General features: G+C 35.7%; 1 protein-coding gene across 36 annotated transcripts in view; it reads right to left on the reverse strand.

The window, feature by feature from the left end:
- NRXN1 (neurexin 1) overlaps positions 1-19645 on the reverse strand; it is a 1005516-nt gene that overhangs the window by 18762 nt on the left and 967109 nt on the right. For 23 of the 36 annotated variants that reach the window (XM_036224889.1, XM_036224882.1, XM_036224875.1 and 20 more), the window contains one exon: positions 10526-10613. In XM_036224889.1, the coding sequence (XP_036080782.1) occupies positions 10526-10613 (88 nt within the window). The remainder of the gene's footprint in view (positions 1-10525; positions 10614-19645) is intronic. The other 13 variants (XM_036224890.1, XM_036224888.1, XM_036224887.1 and 10 more) reach the window with 1 other exon arrangement.

Consider the following 19645-nt stretch of genomic DNA (forward strand, 5'->3'; position numbering starts at 1 on the left):
ACTGGAGAAGATGCTGTTATTGATTTCAATTTTTTCAAAATATTGACTTTTTTTTGGCCTAACTTGGTCTGTCCTGAAAAATGTTCCATGTGCACTTGAAAAGAATGTATATTCTTCTGCTTTTCAGGTGAAACGCTCTAAAAATATTAAGTCCATCTGATTTAATGTGTCATTTAAGGCCACAGTGTCCCTGTTGATTTTTTGGTCTAGATAATCTATCCATTGATGTCAATAAGTGGTAAAGTCCCCTACTATTATGGTATTACCATCAATTTCTTTATGCCCATAAGTATTTACTTTATATATTTAGGTGCTTCTACACTATATTTGCAAAAGTTATATCTTCCTGTTTGATTGATCCCTAGCTCATTATAAAATACCCTTTCTCTTTTTACTGCCTTTATTGTAAAGTCTATTTTGTCTAAGTATGACTACAGATTTTTTTTAAACTTCAACTTGCATAAAATATAATTTTCTATCTATTTACTTTTAATCTGTGTGTATCTTTTGATCTGAAGTAGGTCTCTCATAGACAGTATATGTGTGGGTCTTGTTTTCTTATCCAGTCAGCCATTCTACAAATTTGAATGAAACATTTATTCCATTTGCATTTAATTATTAATAGGTTTGAAGTTATTGTCATTTTATTGTTTTGTTTTTGTAGTTATTCTGTTCTTATCCCTTGAATTTCGATAACTTTCTAAAGTGTCATGTTTGGATTCCTTTTTCTTTATTTCATGTATATATCTTGTAATCAATCTCTTGTAGGTTTTTGGCTTGTGGTTACCAAACCAAAAATTTTACAGCAGTCTATTTTAAGTTGATGGTTGCTTAACTTTGTATATATTCTAAAATCACTAATTTTACTTCTTTGTGTGTATGCATATTCCTTATTGTTGTAATTTCACATGATCTTCCTACTTTTGGTTAACCTTTGCCCTAGCTTAATAGTTGATTGAGCCACTGCTTTTATTGTCTTTGTCAGTGAGAATTTTTTTCCTGTTATTCAGAGTCTTGAAAATTTATTTTCTACTTAAAAAAGTTCCTATAATATATATATTTTTGGTAATATTGGTTTAATGGTGATGAACTCCTTTAGTTTTTTTCTCATCTGGGAAACTCTCTCTACTTTAATTCTAAATGATAGCCTTGCAGCATAATCATAGTTATAGGTCTTTGCTTTTCATTACTTTAAATATTTTGTATCACTCCCTTCTGGCCTGCCAAGTTTTTGTTCAGAAATCACCTGATAATTTTGAGAGCTCCCTTGTATGTAAATAACTACTTATATCTTGCTACTTTTAAGATTTTCACTTTGTCTTTACCCTTTGACATTTTAATTATAATTTGTCTTGGTGTGGCACTCTTTGGCTTAATCTTGTTTGGGACTCTGTACTTCCTGGAGTTGTATGTGTTTCCTTCACCAAATTAGAGATGTTTTCTGTCATTATTTCTTCAAACAAGTTTTCAATCCCTTGCTCGCTTTTTCTCTCTGGTACCCCTATGGTGTGAATGTGGATATATTTGATGTTATTTCAGAGAACTCTTAAACTATCCTCATTTAAAAAAAAAATTTTTTTTGATGTTCCTCTTGGATATTTTTTATACTTCATCATGCAGATTGCTGAAATGATCCTCTGCTTCACCCAATCTGTTTATTCTAATGTATTCTTCATTTCTGTCTGGTTCTTTGTTGAGGTTCTGAGTCCATCTGTTATTTCCCTAAGTTCACTGAACATCCTTATAAACAGTATTTTGAACTCTGTATCGGGTAGATTGCTTGTTTCCATTTCGTTTAGTTCATTTTCTGGAGTTTTGCCCTGTCTTTCATTTGGAACACATTTGTCTCTTGCTTTTGGCTGACTCTGTTTCCATTTATTGGGTAGGTTTGCTATATCTCCCAGTCTTGGTGCAGTGTCCTTTGAGGCCAGTGGCATGATTTCCCTTGTCACTTGAGCTGGGTGCTCCAGGAATGTTTGTTGTGTATGCATGCCTGCTGTAATTGAGCCTTAATTGCTCTTGGCACATCATTGAGTAGGATTGACCCTCATGTTGACTGACTGTGAGGGCTGGCTATGACAACAGTGGATAAGCTGTTGTTCAGGAACTGACCCCACGGAGTGAGAGTTGTTTTAGTGAAGCTCTACTGCCAGCTTAGTCTTCCATTCTGGGATGTCACTTGTTGAGATAGTTGGTTGGTACTCTGGAGTGGTCTGAAAGCAGCCACTGTGTCTGTTGGTTCTGGAGCCTCTTGGAAACAGCTCTGGTGCATAGCAATGTCCGCCACTGTTTGTACTTGGCTTGGGACCACCTAGTGGAAGCTGCAAAGTTATCTGTGGGGGCTAGTGCTGGGCTCGGAGGTGCTTGGGAGAGGCTGTGGTGCAAAATGAGGCCAGCTGTCAGGCTTGGAACCATTTGGAGAGTACTATGACATGAGCTAAAGCCAGCCACCACTTTTGCTGGGCTTGTGGCTGCTGAGTCGAAGCTACATCCAAGCCAACACTGGCCACAACTTATTCCAGGCTTGGAGCCAGCTACCTGATGGGAGTCTAATGCAAGTTGAGACCAGCTGCTTCTTGTGCCAGGGCCACGTAGCAAGAGATATAGGCAAGCCACTGCTTATTTGGGGTTTGTGGACCTTTGAGATTTTAGGAAAGTCTGCAGCATGAATCAAAGCAGGCCACTCATGTGGGCCCACGAGTTGGGTGGGGTCTCAGAATCACCAGGACAAAGTTAACAGGTTGATGGAGAGCTCAAGTTTGGCTCCTGCCTGCACCTGCTGGCTAGGTAGGAGAGGAACTCAACAAAGAAATAATAGTGCCTACTAGCACTTCATTCCCTGGAAAGAGCTGTCCCTACTCCTCCAGCCCTCACCCTGAAACTAGTCAATTCAGTTTCTGCCCTTATATCCTTGGTACTTTTCAAGCTGCTACCCCTGTGCTGGAGCCCAGGGTGAGTGAGTCTGTGTGCAGGTCCCTCAAGAAGAATTCGTGGTATTCCAGCAGCCTTCCCTCTCACTCAGATGCAATCCCCACTGGTTTTCACAGGCAGATGTTATGGGGACCCCCCTCACTACTCAGGGGGAACCTCTGCAGCTGAGATACCCTTCCAATTGCCGCATCATGGGTGTGGGACCTGCCCTTTCCACATCTATGCCCTTCCTAACAATTCTTGTCATGGTTTCTTTATATTCTTAATTATAGGACTTCTGTTCACCTACTCTTCAAGTGGTTCTCACTGATGGCTGTTCTATAATTTAGTTGTAATTTTGGTGTCATTGTGGGAGGAGATGAGCAAAGCATTTATCTACTCCATCATCTCAACCAGAAGTCCAAACTATTCTTGTCTTTCCTATTTTATTACCAATCCCAAGCTTTTTGATGAGAGTAATTCAATCAAAGTCAGATGACATACGATGAGACTGTAGACTAAAGCGTAATACAGCAGTTGCTGCTCCTTGGAGCATATGAATCAACAAACTTTGGCTCTTCATGGAGGCAACATTTCCTCTAGTGTGGTATTCAGAATATGCTAATATCATTTGAGGAAATATAATTAATAAAATAAACTCCATAGGAGACCGGTTTCATTATCAAAGCAAGCATTTGACACAAATTATAAGAAAACATGATTTCATTCTTCCTGGATTTTATGTTTCTATAAAAGAGAATTACACAATATCTTTCTAAATGTATACCATATTTCTTTATTTTTGGTATTTTAAAGCATGGCAATATTTCTCATTGTCTCCTTTCAAAGCTCAGCAGGAAATCTTCACTTAAGAAAGGCTCTTATGGTATTTGCATTTTCTAACAAGGACTTGTAATATGAAATGTTATTAATAGTTTAAGGCTAGATACGTGTAGATTGCCTAAAAATTTATTGTGTACTCATTACTGAACATACTTTTCTGTTACTTAATAGGAAGTTTCTGTATTTGTAGCCATGTACTTTTTACAGACTTTCAATTAGATGCTTAATCAAGCTCAGCGAACTTACTTATTTCCTAAGTAGTTATTATAAGCGGCCAATCATATGTTAGTTAAGGCATCTGAATAGAGTCCATTCTATCAAAAGGGATAGTGCTCAGTTTTCACTCAGATCAAATCTGTATGCCTCACAAGGGGCCCTCCAGTGCAGGATAATACATTCACCGGCACAAAACCAAAGCTAGTAGCAATAGGACCTGTACTCACGATCGAGTTTGTCATAATTAAATACCTTTAGTACATGCCAAGCACTCTGCTAAACACAGAGCTTGCACCTTCTTTAAATCTCATAACAACCCCATTTTACAGATTAGGAACTTGAACCTCTTCCCCGGGTAGAGGAAAGGCTGCAACACAAACTGGTTCTTACTTCAAAGTTACAGCTAAAACTAATACTCCCTGTTACATATGACAATTCTCACAAAATGCTCTTTAAGAGCTTCTTTATCCAGTGACAATGATTCATTTCATTATATTGTTAAAAAAATTTTCAAAATCACAGAAGTCAAAATAGTTCACGTTCAATAAAAATCGTAGTGTTCTGAAATGAAAACCACCTTTTATTATTTTGTTTCCTACCAATCTCCTAGTAGGAACTAATTTTGGTGGTTCGAATCGGTTGCCTGAAAAGGTGGAATCACCTTTGCTGATGAAGGTTTTAACCTTAACTTCCTCAAAGCTTGACCCAACTTCACACAGGCTTCTTCCAGGGGCTCTCGGCCCCTGGTCTCCCTTTCCTTTCAGCATTTACTTTAGAGAAATTGTAATTCCAAATTCCTTCTCTGCTCCTTTGATATGTAAATATTTTACAGTCTCTTACTAGTGTTAGGGCTATTTTTCTCAAGGACTTGGAATCTGTCCCTTTGAAATATAACCTTCAAGCAAGATTGCTCCTCCTGTCTTAGTTTCTGTGAGAGGGTAAGAGTTACCTTGAGGGGGGTGGTGTTGCTCCAAGTTGTAAAAGCACCTCCAATATCAAAGGTTTACTTTCACTTTGGGTGAAGCCAAATCAAAGATGATCTACGAACCTTCCACTGCAGCTCTTAAAATTCTCCAGTCTGTTTTTTGATTTTTGAGCTTTTGGTGGGTTCTGGCCTACTTGCTCGTTTAATTTTGTTCAATGTGATTTTTGTTTTAACGTTACTCTTCTCAGAAAGTAAGTACAAATGTCGTTTAAAGTGACTTTCTTATATTAAACGTACAGTGTTCATTTTTGTTTTCTGGAAATTAATTTTATATGGAAAAGGTTTCACCATCAGCATGTCACACACTGAAAGCCAAATAGCTCAATGCTGGCCCAGCTGCAGCTGCCCTGCACCTATCTATATGCACTCTGGCCTTGTACTCTACATCTTTCCAAAAATGGAGACCTCATTACTGCTGTTTTACTGGCCGCAGCTCAAAATTCCCATTTTTAACAGCAACGTGTGGCTATTATGGGCTAATTAAACTTTCTGAATAACCACATAATAAATACTCCCAAATTTAAATGTAGCACAAAATTAGCTTCTAATCAGGCTCTAAAAAATGATCTAATAAGTGATATTCCTTTAAATGATTACTTTTTTAATGAAAAGAAAAGATGCACCTTGTTCAATATACATATCTTTAGTCCTAATGCGGTTAATGGGATCAGTTCAATAGAAAGCCTTTGATCTTTTCTCAAAATAGCACACTATAAAACCACTCAAAATTGCATAGTAATTGCAGCAAATTTAGCCTAATGAATAGTAATACATGTAAAGGACCTTTTGCCACCAAATTTATGCCAGCCATGAAATTATTTAAATGACCATTTTAAAAATTAATCCTATATTTGTGAGGTGCCTGAATTCTTAAGTAACCTTCTAAAATATGAAATGAAGTAGAATAATGTACATAAAGCACTAAGAACAATAAGGAACACAGAATAAATCTTCAGTAAATACTAGTTATGATTGTCATCTGTCATTACTGACCAATGTGAACGACTGATGGGCAACTGACAGTTGTCCTCTGACGGCTCCAGTGACCACCTCATCCCCACCGGCTCAGTTAATGCCTAAAAGATTGCCAAAAAATGATAATCCTTTTTTTTTTCCTACAGTTACCCAGATTTTTTTTTATTCACTAGAGCTTTTCTCATTTGACAAGGGTTTCATTGATATGAAAGTGGCCCAATATCCTATTAGCTACCTCCACCCACCCAGAAGAGACATTATTATTAGCATTATATATCAAAGAGAAAATTGTCCTTCCTAAATAGGGCTCCCTGAAAACTGAAGCTGGTCCTGTTCTCTTTGTAACAAATGACAAATTAGAATTATTCATTAGGAAGCTCCCACAAGAATGAAGGTCAGTATCTTCATAGTCTCACATCAACATAAAAATCACCTTTTCATATTTCTTTAGGAGGTTTGAAAAAGGGGTCTATTTAGAAGAGGGCCTCCAAACTAAGAAATAGTAACATGATCAAGAGTCATCTTGGAAATCCAGTGGTTTGCAGTGTTGCCATTTTGTCCATTTACTAAGTAAGTCTAAAATATAAGATTTTTAAAAACCTGTTTTACAAACATTCATATTGCACATATTACGAGCAAGGCATTGTTCTACACCGTGCTTTCCATATGGTGATTTATTTAATCTAACAATCACATCTCTAGGCTGAGGGAAAAGCACAGAAGGTAAAAGGTGTGAAGAAAAAGCCATCTACTTGTCACATTCACAGTTAGCTGGAACTGGGCATTTTAGGGCATGTGACCTAGTTACCAATGGCTGCTTCAGATTTCTACCTGTCAGCTAAGATCTGGGATTCAATTAGGCCTCCTGCATTGCACAGTCACCCTCTCATAGTCTAAAACACTGTTTATACCAATGTGAAATTGTCATCCAATGCTAACCATGCAGGGCAGTACGGCTGGAATCAAGTATAATTGAGTTCTACGTGTTCCCACCCAGGGGAGTGCTCCTGATCTAGTTTCAACATGTACAGTTCCCATCAGGAGGCCTGAGTGGTTTCATCAGTTGCCCACCAATTTTCGGGTAGGAAAAGTAACAGCATTATGTAAAAAGAAAAGCTGCCATTTATGCTTTACTTTATGCCAAGCATTACAGGAGGTGCCTTAAAAATATTAGTTTTAATTCTTGCAATCACCTGAAAAACAGGTGATCTTTTAATGTGAAATATGAAGAACCTGGTAATAAAGAATAACTGATGAAGTATCTGGGGTAGAATGAAAGATGATGTTCTTTTATAGAATGGTACTGATGGTGTAAACTTTGTTTTTACTCCCAGAGCTTAACAGAGCAGTGGGTGCACAGTAGGACTCAATACCACTCGATCAATGGTGAAACTGACAATCCACCAAATATACAACTTTCCCTCTTCAGGAAGAGTTCCGAGTGGAACTACATGGTAATTCAAATTTATCAAACACTTAATAGAAGGTATAATTTACTTGTGCTCAAGAAGATGACAGATTTGTCCTGTTTCATTAAGAGTTTTAGGAAGCTGCGGACATAATGAACACAGTACATTTTCAGAAAAGAAGCCATTTTTTGAAGGCGATGTGGGTCTGCGTGATTAGAAAATTTTCAAATGTAAATATTTAGGGAGCACAAAAGATATCTGTGTGAAACACAGAAGGTTTAGGCAACCCATCTGTAAAAGTAATTATGCATCCCTTTACAAAAAAGACTGCTTTCACTTGCTGAGAGAGTAGCACAAAGGCATAGCAGCTATATTCATTTCTGAATATTAACTCAAAATCTAAGTTTCCTAAAAGTCGGTTTTCCAAAATATGACCTGCTGATAATCTGAAATGATTTTATAAAGATATATCCAGTATCCCAAGTCTAATAAAATCAGGCCCTATAATTTTTGTATTAATGATAAGCAGCAAACAAGATATCTAAGAAAACCAGTACAAGGGTCTGCAGGAAGGGCATCCTATAATGAAACAATATTCAAATTTAAAGAGAATTGAAAAATACTCTATTCCAAGAAAAGTAGACTATAGAAAAATATGTAAACTAAGAAGTTCATAGGAAGCTGTCATACAAATAGCCAATTCTACCCAAAGAGCAACACTACATAAATTATAAAAGATGGGCATGAAAAAAATCATAGGGAATTGGACAGAACAACTCAATATAGAAAAGAGACCTCACTTACAAAAATATAATACAGAATGAGAAACCACTTGTGAAATACACTATCAAGACACTTTCAAGAAGAGGAAAGATCACAAGAAAAGCCTAAGGCAAATGATCTCACTGAAGCAACAGAATTTGAAATTTAAGCCGTAAGAGGAATTGATGAATTGAAAACTAGGGAATAAGGAATGAAAAGAGAGGATGAAAAGTTAAACAAGATTTGCCACAAGAGTACTGAAGTACCTGTCATCACAGTCAGTAGCTGCTGTGTCTTGTATATTGAATAACATCCATTGCTGCAGTAAAACAAAAATAAAATTTATACAACAGATCCATGCAGGGAGCAAGGCGAACACCATTTCTGCTTCAAGGAGCTTCCCTTTTTGTGAGGGGATGCAAGCTATACATTAATGAACAAGTAACAGGTAAGCAAACAAGATTCTTTCACAGAGAGCCTTAAGTATGGGAAAGAAAACAAGGGCAAAAAGACTATTGGGAGTATGAGTATTAACAAGCTGGTCCTCACTTTCCATTGTGCTATAATGTTTAACAAAGCTGACAAAACTCAGGTGCATAAAAAGGACAGTATGACAGATGGGTAATCTCTTGCTTTGTCCCCCTCTCCCCGACATCCCCTACTGTTTTTAGGCAAGTGTCCCCAGAGAAAGGGAGACACAGTAAACTAGTCTATAAGGAGTGGTGAGACCTATGAGAAAAGCTTGAAGAATCGGAGCACTTACCTGTGGTCAAGAAGGAAAAATGTGACAATTTTAAATGCAATAAGGGTTACTAGATACTCAAAGTGAGGATGATAGTCTATACTCATACAGTAAAGGAATTCAGGCCAGGGGCAAATCAGTAAGTACTATTAGTAAAAACCTGTTTTGTTTTTAGTGATTTTTTAATACAGTGGAAAATACTGAAAAAATTGCTCTTTAGAAAATGCTCATTAAGAAACAAAATCAAACAAACACATATGAATGTACAAGCAAACATTAGACTTTGTTTTATGAACAAGCCATGCTAGTGGATCTCAGAAAAGTACAGATGGAAAAATGGGGAAAGAAGAAACTTGGAGGCAGAAGGAAAAGAGATGGGGCTGATGTAACAGACAAAAAAAACAATAACTTTTTTTTCCTTTTTCTTTTTTTGACTAACAGAGAGAATGAATATACCATTGAAAACAAAGTCGGGATCTTGGCAGAGGAGCCCAGGATGACATCGTGAAAGGACTACATTGGTCCAGATAACCAAAGCAGTGATTATAGACATCAAAAAACTGGAAGAATGGAATAGATGATCATCAGAGTTCTAATAATAGTGTAAGAAAGAAGATTCTGAAGGAGGCTGAAGATTTTGATTGGTGGGGTGAAGGTGGAGGAAGAAGGAGAGAATACAGCCAGTTTGGGTCTCCTGAACCTTCTCCTGCCGAGCAGCTATCAATGGGGAAAAGATATGTACTCTAACCACTTTTATAAAATCCATATATCAGAATGAGTAGATCTACTTTGAAATTCTTCACAAGAATGCAAATGTATCATGACATGAAGTACTTCTGGCGTTCTAAGTGAAATCTACAGTCATGAGTTAGCTGACAGTGGTCAGTCCATATCAACCTCACTCATTTTATTAACCTAAACTGTGAAATTATTGAATTTTAAGCAACACCACTTTACAAAGGAAATGACCCTAATACTTGGTATTATGAATATGTGCGATGAAACCCTATTATTCATTAATTTTCATGGTCCACAGCCACCACTTGAATAAAGTTAGGAAATGGTACAGGGCTGTATAGAAACAGTATTTATATGGTGGTCAGTCACACCATATCACAAAAGAAGAGAAATTATGCATCAGCTAGAGTTAAAATACATGAGCCTGAATTTTAAGGAGACATGGCAAGATTCAAATAGTTCTCTCTTAAATATAGTAAGGCCTCTACTTATCGCTTGTTTTACTGCTGCCATTAATACTTTCACTTCTGAAATTCATAAATCTATCATTTAAGACAACACACAAAGTGAGTGTGAGGACTTTTGTCAGTAGAAACATCAAATAATTTCTCATAATGCACTGTAATTTTGAAGTTTTTTACCACACCTAGGTGACCCAAGAGAAAGCCCATTATACTGATATACACAAAAATTATGTTGTGAGTTAATGAATTCTGAACACTGCTGTTCTCACTGCTTTTTCTGAGATAACGACATCTTGATGGGTTTTGTTATCAAAATTTTTTTTTCAATAAATATGGGAAACTCTATCCATGTAAAAAGCATGAACCAGGCATTCTCTAATAGGGTGAATTTCTAGACATAAGTGCAAGGCTCACTAAGGACTACAGCATGCAACAAAGATTTAGAGTAAAGCAAAGAAGGTAAGAAAAAAAGTCGACTAACCTAACCCACCTGAGCTCGGCTCACAGGGGTCAATGTCCTCATCATCACTAGGACATTCTGCTGAGGCCACAAGGATGTCATCTGTGGTCTGTAAAAGAATCATATTCAGTTGATTAATTTAAAGGGAACAAATAGAGGTTCTCATCTTTGGATGCAGAGCTTACATTTTTTCAGCTTAGTTTAGATCTCTCATGGAAGTGTTTGCATATCTGTGAAAACTTGGTTATAGCTTGTTTTATACAAGAACACAGAAATATATATCCATCCATTCAACTGCACAGAGAAGCTGCATACAGGTTTAAAACAACCTGGCAGAAACAGGTGATTTAAAATTTATTACAGCCCCAGAGAGCCACAATATTTGCATCAGTAGGTTTTATACAGTACTTGTGCTTGGCTTTCTAAAAGCAGAATAGCTATAACCTTTTACCAGGTAGACTTTGATGAATCTTTGCTATATAACTTGCTATTATTAGGAAACACAGATTAAGCAGAGAATAGCTTTCACTGATGCAAAAGAGGAAGCAAATACAGTTCATTTAAGGTATTTGAAAATTTTGTGTTGAGCTTTCAGACTCAAGTCTTATTTTTGTAACATTTAGGAAGCAGGTATCATGTTCCCGTTGCTCTTTTTATTATTAAAGTTTCATAATAAAAAGCATATTTGAAGAGAGGTGCTGTTTGATAGTAAATAGGAAAGAGGTCACAGTTTTCTCTGTAATATTCTAATTGCTTCATTGCACTTTAAGCAAAAAAAGATAACCATCAACATAATAAAAGCAGAGCATGTAAATCCTAGCAGTCACATAATCAACACATTTACAAGCACCAAAGGTTGTTCTTTACTGTCACTTACAAGCAGCAGTAAACTCTGCATAGTTATTACATGGAAACTGTGAAGGTTTACATCAGATTTCACTAGCGCTAAGAATTCAAGGTGCAAGAAGAAAAATGCCTAATTACATGGGCTACGGATTAAGAAGACTATAATTGTTCAGATAATACCCAGAACTGCAACATTGACAAAATCCTTATTTAAAAGTGGAATTAAAATAGTATAGGTTATAACTTGTATAGTGATGCATGTTAACTAGATTTATTGTGATTATTTTGTACACCTAATGTTATACATCAATTATACCTTAATAAAATTAAAAATATATATGTCCAATATTAAAGAAAAAGAACTATGATATGACTTGCTTTCATTAAGGGATTACCTAATATAGTCAGAGATTAAAGTATAAATAAATGTTAAGAAAATTGTACTATTTTAAGAAATGTGGACAAGCGATGATGCATTTTTGTGACAAAAATTAGGCTTAAAAATCTTTCAGGTGCAGGGTCTTTAAATAATTTGTTGAGGTGCTAATACTTCACGATATAACTTTAAATACAAGCATTTAAATAGAATTGTGGTTTAATATTATTTTGCTCTTAATTCCTGAGACAGGACACTGACTTCCTTATTTTGTTGCTGTTATTTTAAAAGACCAGTTCAAAATATCAGTATTCCTGGAATTGTAACTAACTGCTTACATCAGTGATAACTACCAGCAATTGATGTGAAAGTCACGCAGGCATCTTTCATTAAAGTGAGCTTTAGAAGACAAAAACCCATCCTCCTTTTCACACAAGCACCTCTTGAAGGATAACATGCAAATTGACTCGATAATAATAAGTTATTGGATTATGAGATCTTGCAGGTCAATTGTTCTAATTCACCCCCACACAGATCATCTGCTTTCTTCTAGAACCAACTTCAAGGAGAAAGCTACTCTTTTCTCAACCACAGTGGATACTCTTTAAAATTAATCTCACGGTTACAAGAGAATTTCTCATTTTCCTTGAGGAATCGTAACTGTAATGATGAAATCCTATAGGGTTGTTGTTGTTTGGTTATTGATAGGAGGAGGGAGAGGATGTGGATAAATTCTTTAATTCACTGCTTCTCATCCCAGCAGTGATGTTGCCTCCTTTCCTGTCTTCCACCTGGAGGACATTTAGCAATGTCTGGAGACATTAAAGGTTGATACAGTTGGGCTGAGGCTGGCTGGAGGGGGAAGGAATCAACTTCTATTGGCAGCTAATGTGTAGAGACCAGGGATGATGCTAAACATTCTAAAATGCACATGACAACCCTCCCAGAGCAAAGGATTATCTGATCCAAAATGTCAATAGTACAGAAATTGAGAAATCCTGCATTAAAGATTTAAAAACTATTCTGTGCCTTATTTTTCTTATCTGAAAAACTGAAGAGCATCATAGTACTTATTGTTGTAAGAATTAATTAGTACACAGAAAATATCTAGAATAGGACCACACTCTAAATGCTTATAGAAGCTGCAATATTATCGACATTTTCATGAATGTAGCACCAATTTAATCTTTTTTGCATTGTAGTTATAATACAATTTTAGATATTAAGTTGGAAGTTGTATATATGAATTATTTTCCACTTAAGATCTCATGTTAATATTTATATAAAAATACAGCAGGTACATTGGGACTTTGCTGGACTAAGCTTCCATCTTTTACTGCTAAGGTTCAAATTCTGAATTAGAAGTCAAACATCACACATACACAATAAAGGCTGCTTTTTAAAAGAAATTCTTGAATTGAAAATGTGTGACTCCGTATATAGTGTTTGATGCAGACTGAATTATTTAGGCTAACCAAGTTCAATTTTGTTTTAAAAGCTGACTTATTTTCTATATCCAACAGCCTTTTGGAATAATTCAGCAAAGTGTTAGAATGTGCTCGGTGTTATCTTTCAAAAAATGCCATACCTAAAATAACAAAACATGTTGCCCTTTAAATAGTATCCTTCTTTAACAATAGGAAAAAAAAACTGTACAGATATGACCTTACTGTAAAACTATAATTTAATTTTAATGTGCTTTCCTAGTATAATGAATATACATTCTTGTTTTTTTTATATATTTTTTCCATCAGAAATTATAAACCACTAATAGTCTTGTGAATGAAAGACCTCAAATCAATAGATGTGTTGGTAGAAATCATCATTGTATAAAAAATCAGGAAATGGTTCAAATGTAGGGAAAAAAATTAAATTTCATTTTAGAAGGTGGATTAACTAAACAATTTTGTAGCCAAAGCTGTGTACTTTCAATTTAATTCACTGTGTTTGCAACTGCCTGTCTATGACATGCTGTTGAGAGAGTGGCAGAAAGAAATTCAAATATGTCACCTTAATCAATTCTATTCTTCAGTATACTTTCCCCTGATGCTTATAACCTTTTTCAGAAGAGAGACTACCTGCTGAAAAAGACAGAATAGTGATCAAGCAAGAGCATTAGCTTTACATAACCATCCATTTAGATAAGTGTCCCTAAAGGTATATTTAACCACTCAGAGGTCAAAAGTGCTATGCTGATCTTCCCTAATTCAGAGTGGTATGTATATTCCCATGGCAAGCATCTGTTCTTGCTCAAAATGTCTACTAAAAATACTGAGGTCTCTTTAGCTTTAGGGAAAAAATGACTTGGACAGAATTCAAGAAATAAAAGCACTGGGACTTAATTTAAACAGATAAACACCAACACAGTACAGAATTGGAAAAAAATAATCAAAATAGGAAAGAAAGAATGTTCTTAATGTACAGTAAGAGGTTCGCCCAGTTGGATGGGCATTAGATCTATCGGGTGATCACTTTAGTAAGGTATATAAATGTCTAATCACTATGTTCAACACCTGAAATCAATATAATATTGTATATCAATGGTAACTTGAAAAATATATCTAAAAAAAGACCAATTTATTTAATACCCAGGATTATTGGAGAGAGACCCTTTGGTGGGTTAGGTAGTAGAGACGCACTCATGTATTTTTGTTCTTTCTCACAGGGAGTCTTTCCCACTTCCACCTTTAATGGTGAAATTTGCTGCACATCTACTTGCTATCACTTTTTAAAATGCAGAGCAACTGCATACCCGTGGTAAAAAAAAAAAAAAAAAATCTGACAAGAAGATATTGATAAACTTAGTTTGAAATATGTCTAGACTTTATTCCTCATGATAAAGAACTTTGCTGAGGATGAAGGCACTCCTATGAAAACACATACAAAACTCTACTAGGACATATCTGCTTTGTGATGAAATGAGCGAACTCCAACTGTGCAAAAAGATGTCCACTATGATTTTGACACCCCTAAGGAAATCCCTGAGTTACTCTAACATTTTGATTGGAACTTTGTTTTTAAACAATAGTCTATCTAACTATACATCTAAGGACAAAGTAAAAAAAAAAAAATGTCTCAAGGGATAGTTCTCTCTTGTGTAATATTATTTAGCCCAATATCTCACTGCTGTGAAGGACATTTAGAGTGAATTCAGACAACTGATGGGTAGGGTATGGTGCTAACTGAAATGTGATATGTTTGACTAATTGATGGACACTTGTTCTTGCTGATACTTTTGTCTATATGAAGTTGCTCTAGAAGAGAGGGAACATTTATGTCTGGCTTTTAGGGCTGAATCTGATAGTCTCTCCAGAGAAGATTTATTGCTAAATGTCTTTCTCTGGAAAAAAAAAAAAAAAAAGATACCAGTATTTAGAATTGGTGTTACAAATTCCACAAGCAAAGTCTGACCCCCTACAGAGATGATCTATAGGGCAAGAAGTTCCTGGGAGGTGAGAGAAGTCACAATTTTCACCAGGAGATAAAACTGCAGAAAACAATCCAATCATAATACACATATACAATTTCCAAACAGTGTGTCAGTTTGATCAAATCAAATCAAATAAATATATCGAATTGGTAATTTTAGTCAACAATGAACTAGAGACTCTGCATGAATTCTATGGTAGTTTCCATTGTTTTGGTCAAGTTTTTGTTTTTTGTCAATTGTTTCTCCGAGTAGTAGATGCCACATAAAGATGTTCATCCTATGGCTCACTAACAAAAATAAAAATTATAAACTGAGATCCAATATGTGAAGGGTAAATTTTAGCTCTAGTACACGAAGAACAAAGAAAATGAGGATTAGTTATTTACCAACAAATATGAAACACCTTCTCTATGCATAGCATTTTCTGATGGGCACGAAATATGGTCATTACCTAGTGGTTCGTACCTCCAAATAACTTATTGTGCCCACTCTATTCTAAAGCATAGAAATGAATCACTCATTAATACAAATAACAATCAAATACCTTATTTTTCTTGAAATGTAACAGTGCTTCCAAATCAATTATTCCATTAAATATTTACCAACGACAGGCTCATTCAGGACACAGGTGAAGGTGCTGTTATCCTGAATATTATAGTTAAGCACCTGCTCAAACTGCCCTCCACACACACACACACACACACACACACCCCATTCGTACACTCATTTGCTCCATTTGAATGTTTGGACATTGGCCCTCATGAATACTTAGGGCAAAGCTTAAATATTCCTGAAAACAGACAGCTTTCACATTTCTTTAACATTTCTTCCCAACTGATCCCTAAGGTTATTACATAAGGTGACCATAAATCAGCTGAGACATTCAATTTTCTTCAATTCAATTGTCAGACCACATGCATATTCTAGTTTCCCTTACAGTACCTACAGTCTACTACAGGCAGTCTTTGGAGGTCGTACACCCTCAAATTCTAAGTAGGGAGAATCCATAATAATAGATTATTCCATTGGCTTCCTAAAAATTTAAACTCCACTCTAACTTTTTTTTTGGCTGCTTAAAATGTGTACTATGGTTCCAGAATAGTGAAAACGTGCTGAATAGAAAAACTCCACTGTGGTAAAGAGATCACAATATCTTACATATTCTAACATGCATTTTGATATGCATTTGATACTGCTCATCCTAGCAGGCAAAACTCAAGGGAAAAATAGGGATATGGAAATAATGCCACAGAAAACTGAATTTAAAGAAAACTATGGAAGAAAGAAAAAAACCAATTTCCTAATCAAAAAATAATGTTAGGTCTTAGCAAAGTTATGCAAAATAGTGATAAAACTGCAAAATGGAAACCTGGTGTCAGAAAAGTTAAAATTAATGTTTTAAAAAAGGTAGTACATATCTTATACTATTTATTTAAGCTAATGATGACCTCTATGTTCATATTGCATTTCCATTTTTAGCCAAAGCAACGTAGGAGAGCTAGCCAAAAAAAAAAAAAAGTTAGAGTGGAGTTTAAATTTTTAGGAAGCCAATGGAATAATCTATTATTATGGATTCTCCCTACTTAGAATTTGAGGGTGTACGACCTCCAAAGACTGCCTGTAGTAGACTGTAGGTAGTGTAAGGGAAACTAGAATATGCATGTGGTCTGATCTGTTCCCTATCTGTTTTGGTTTTAGACAAAGCACTTTCTGAACTGGGTTTAGCCATTTCCAAATTAAATAAATACTGACAGATGTTTGCAATGCAAATCTAGGCTTCTGTGTCAATATGAATCTCTAGTCCAACTACTGTTACTGAAAGGACTAATTAGTCACACAGGTTGAACTGAAAATCCTATTCATTATGAGGCCAAAGCAGATTTTATAATTGTAAAATGCCCATTATGGATAGTTTCAACTAACACGCCTCCAAAATTCAAGCTTTCATTGTTGGCATCGAACACATAAGGGAATGGAATCAAATTTAGTCAAGCAGTCATATATCTTTTCATATTGAACAAAACATTAGTGATCATTAGTCTCGGCTCTTCATTTTACATATCAGGAAACTGAAGCTGGAAAATTAAACGTTTGTATTTGACTATGATTATATTGCTAATTAATGGCAAAGTTATGAGATAATCCCAACATTTAGTAGATTGTGATCGTCTCTTATTCAGGCTGACTTCTATTCATCCATTTAGCCATTCATCACCTATCCATCCATCCACTCATCAGTTCACCTATCCATCCAACCATTCATCCAACTAGAGCCATCTTGTTCTGTAAAGGATTTGATATGGCTCATAAAGATCTATGATGTAATACACTTAAAGTAAGTTAAAAAGGTGGCAAAGGGAGAGTTTCGAATTTTACATAACTGACCACTAAGACTGTCATAAAGAAAACACATACAAGGACACACATACACAGCTATTGCATCACTTTATAGGGCAGCACAGTTAGTGACACCAAAAAGGGAATAAAATGAATGTTAGAGTTCACATTTTTAAGATCCAGTTACAAAATTCGAATATTGATTTAACTGCAGTTATTTTGAAATGGAGTTCTTTATTTACTTGCAGTAATTTTTTTCATAATTTTGTTAGGATCTTAACCATCTTGCCTCTCATCTCCACCTGTAAATGCATAACTAAATTCTTGGAGACTGGGAAAAAAAAGTAAATTACTGATTTTTTTCTTGCATATTTTCCCTTCAACTTAGAAGAATGCAGGTCATGCTGGCTTCAAAATTAACTCAATGAACTCTCTATCTCTGTTCTCGTTAATCCACTGATGAAAATCCTTTCGACTTCCCAGGCCTCTCTTATTAACTACTGTTTTCACAACCTAAGTGCTAATGAGATATTTAGCTTTCTCTCTCACACACAACCGTCATTAGGGGTTTGTTAAATTATCTCTTATTATATTTTGGGAACAAATAAATGGAAGTGACCATTTATTAGTAATATTGGTTGCTTCTCCATATACAATCTAGACATGCATTCATTGATCAGAGAAGTCTCATTTCCACGATGACCTTCGAATTAGAGATTTGAAATCAAGTATACAGAAGGAGACACAAGTACACAGAAGTTATCCACATTTCTGTCATACTGGATAGTAACATGTAGTAAAGCTCCTCGATAAAGGAGCTTGAACCCAGGAATACATGAGAACTATCCTACACAATGCTTAGACTATGAAACAGTAAAGAAGTAGAAAAGTGGCTGAAAATGATGATTTAGTTAACAAAAAGTTGATTTTCTGATTTTTTGGACCCACGAGTTGAATACATGAAAGATTCTATACTAAGTTCCCCCACTTAAGCCAACATCTGAGCAGCACCTTGTGAGTGTTTCTATCAAGCAGTGATTGACAGTAAATGTTATCTGGCTCAGATATTGCAATGTTATATTGTCCAGACACGAAGATCTAATTTTTCCCAGTTATAGTTCAACTGAAATTCTATGCTTCCGTATCAATGACTTCATTCTTTATGGTGCAAACTTTGATTCATTAATACATATTTGGAATTGAAAATGGAAAATATGTACTAGACCAGAAATCAAGTTGCAGTCTGGATCTCATGAGCAATATAGAGCATCTTAGACTGGTTTCTGGGTTCTCAATAATACATATGAATATATATACACACACACTATATATGTAAACATATATGTAGATGTATCATTTGTGTATGTGAATCATAACTTCTCTATCTCGTGATGATGTTATGGGGATCAAATCTGATACATACACACACACACACACACACACACACACACACACACACACACACACACATATATATGAATGAAAGCACTTTGGAAATATAAAGTTCCTACAATGCGATGTTTATGTAAGTTATTATTACAACTAATAAGGAATTATTTTTGTTCTTTGCATGGCAGTATAAAGAACGGTTCTAGGAAGTGCTTAAAGCGAGTGGCCAATTATCTACTTAACTGAATGAATTTCATTTTCATGCCCTGAAATCCTCTTGTCTACTCAATTGAATAGGATATATATCTCTCACTCCAACTGGCACCTCACATAAATGCTGATATTTTGGAACTGATCTCTGTCATGCAAGAATAGGTAGTGCCAATCCTTGCCTGGCACTGTGATTTCCTGTTCTCCAGGCCAGATCTCCTCCTGGAGGGCCACTGCACAGATATAGCGATACTGGACTTCTCGCTAAGCTCTCCTCCTTATTCACTTTCCTGGGACTTGGAATATGTGACAACCTGATTTATTTTATCTCCACATCCAAAGTCTATTTACTTCTAATTCATGTCCTATCACATCTAGAGCATCCAAATGAACGGATAGATAGAAAAACAGTTCACTTAGCAAACACTGATAATTAAAGCAAAGTGAGTGACAAAGACAGAGGGAGAAAGAAAGAAAGGAGATGAAGAGGGGAATGTCCTGAGGAGAGAAGAGACATTATGTAACTGTGATCCATGCAGCACAAGGCTCATTA

Source organism: Rousettus aegyptiacus, unplaced genomic scaffold (genome assembly GCF_014176215.1).
Source record: "Rousettus aegyptiacus isolate mRouAeg1 unplaced genomic scaffold, mRouAeg1.p scaffold_m13_p_7, whole genome shotgun sequence".
Classification (NCBI taxonomy): Eukaryota; Metazoa; Chordata; class Mammalia; order Chiroptera; family Pteropodidae; genus Rousettus; species Rousettus aegyptiacus.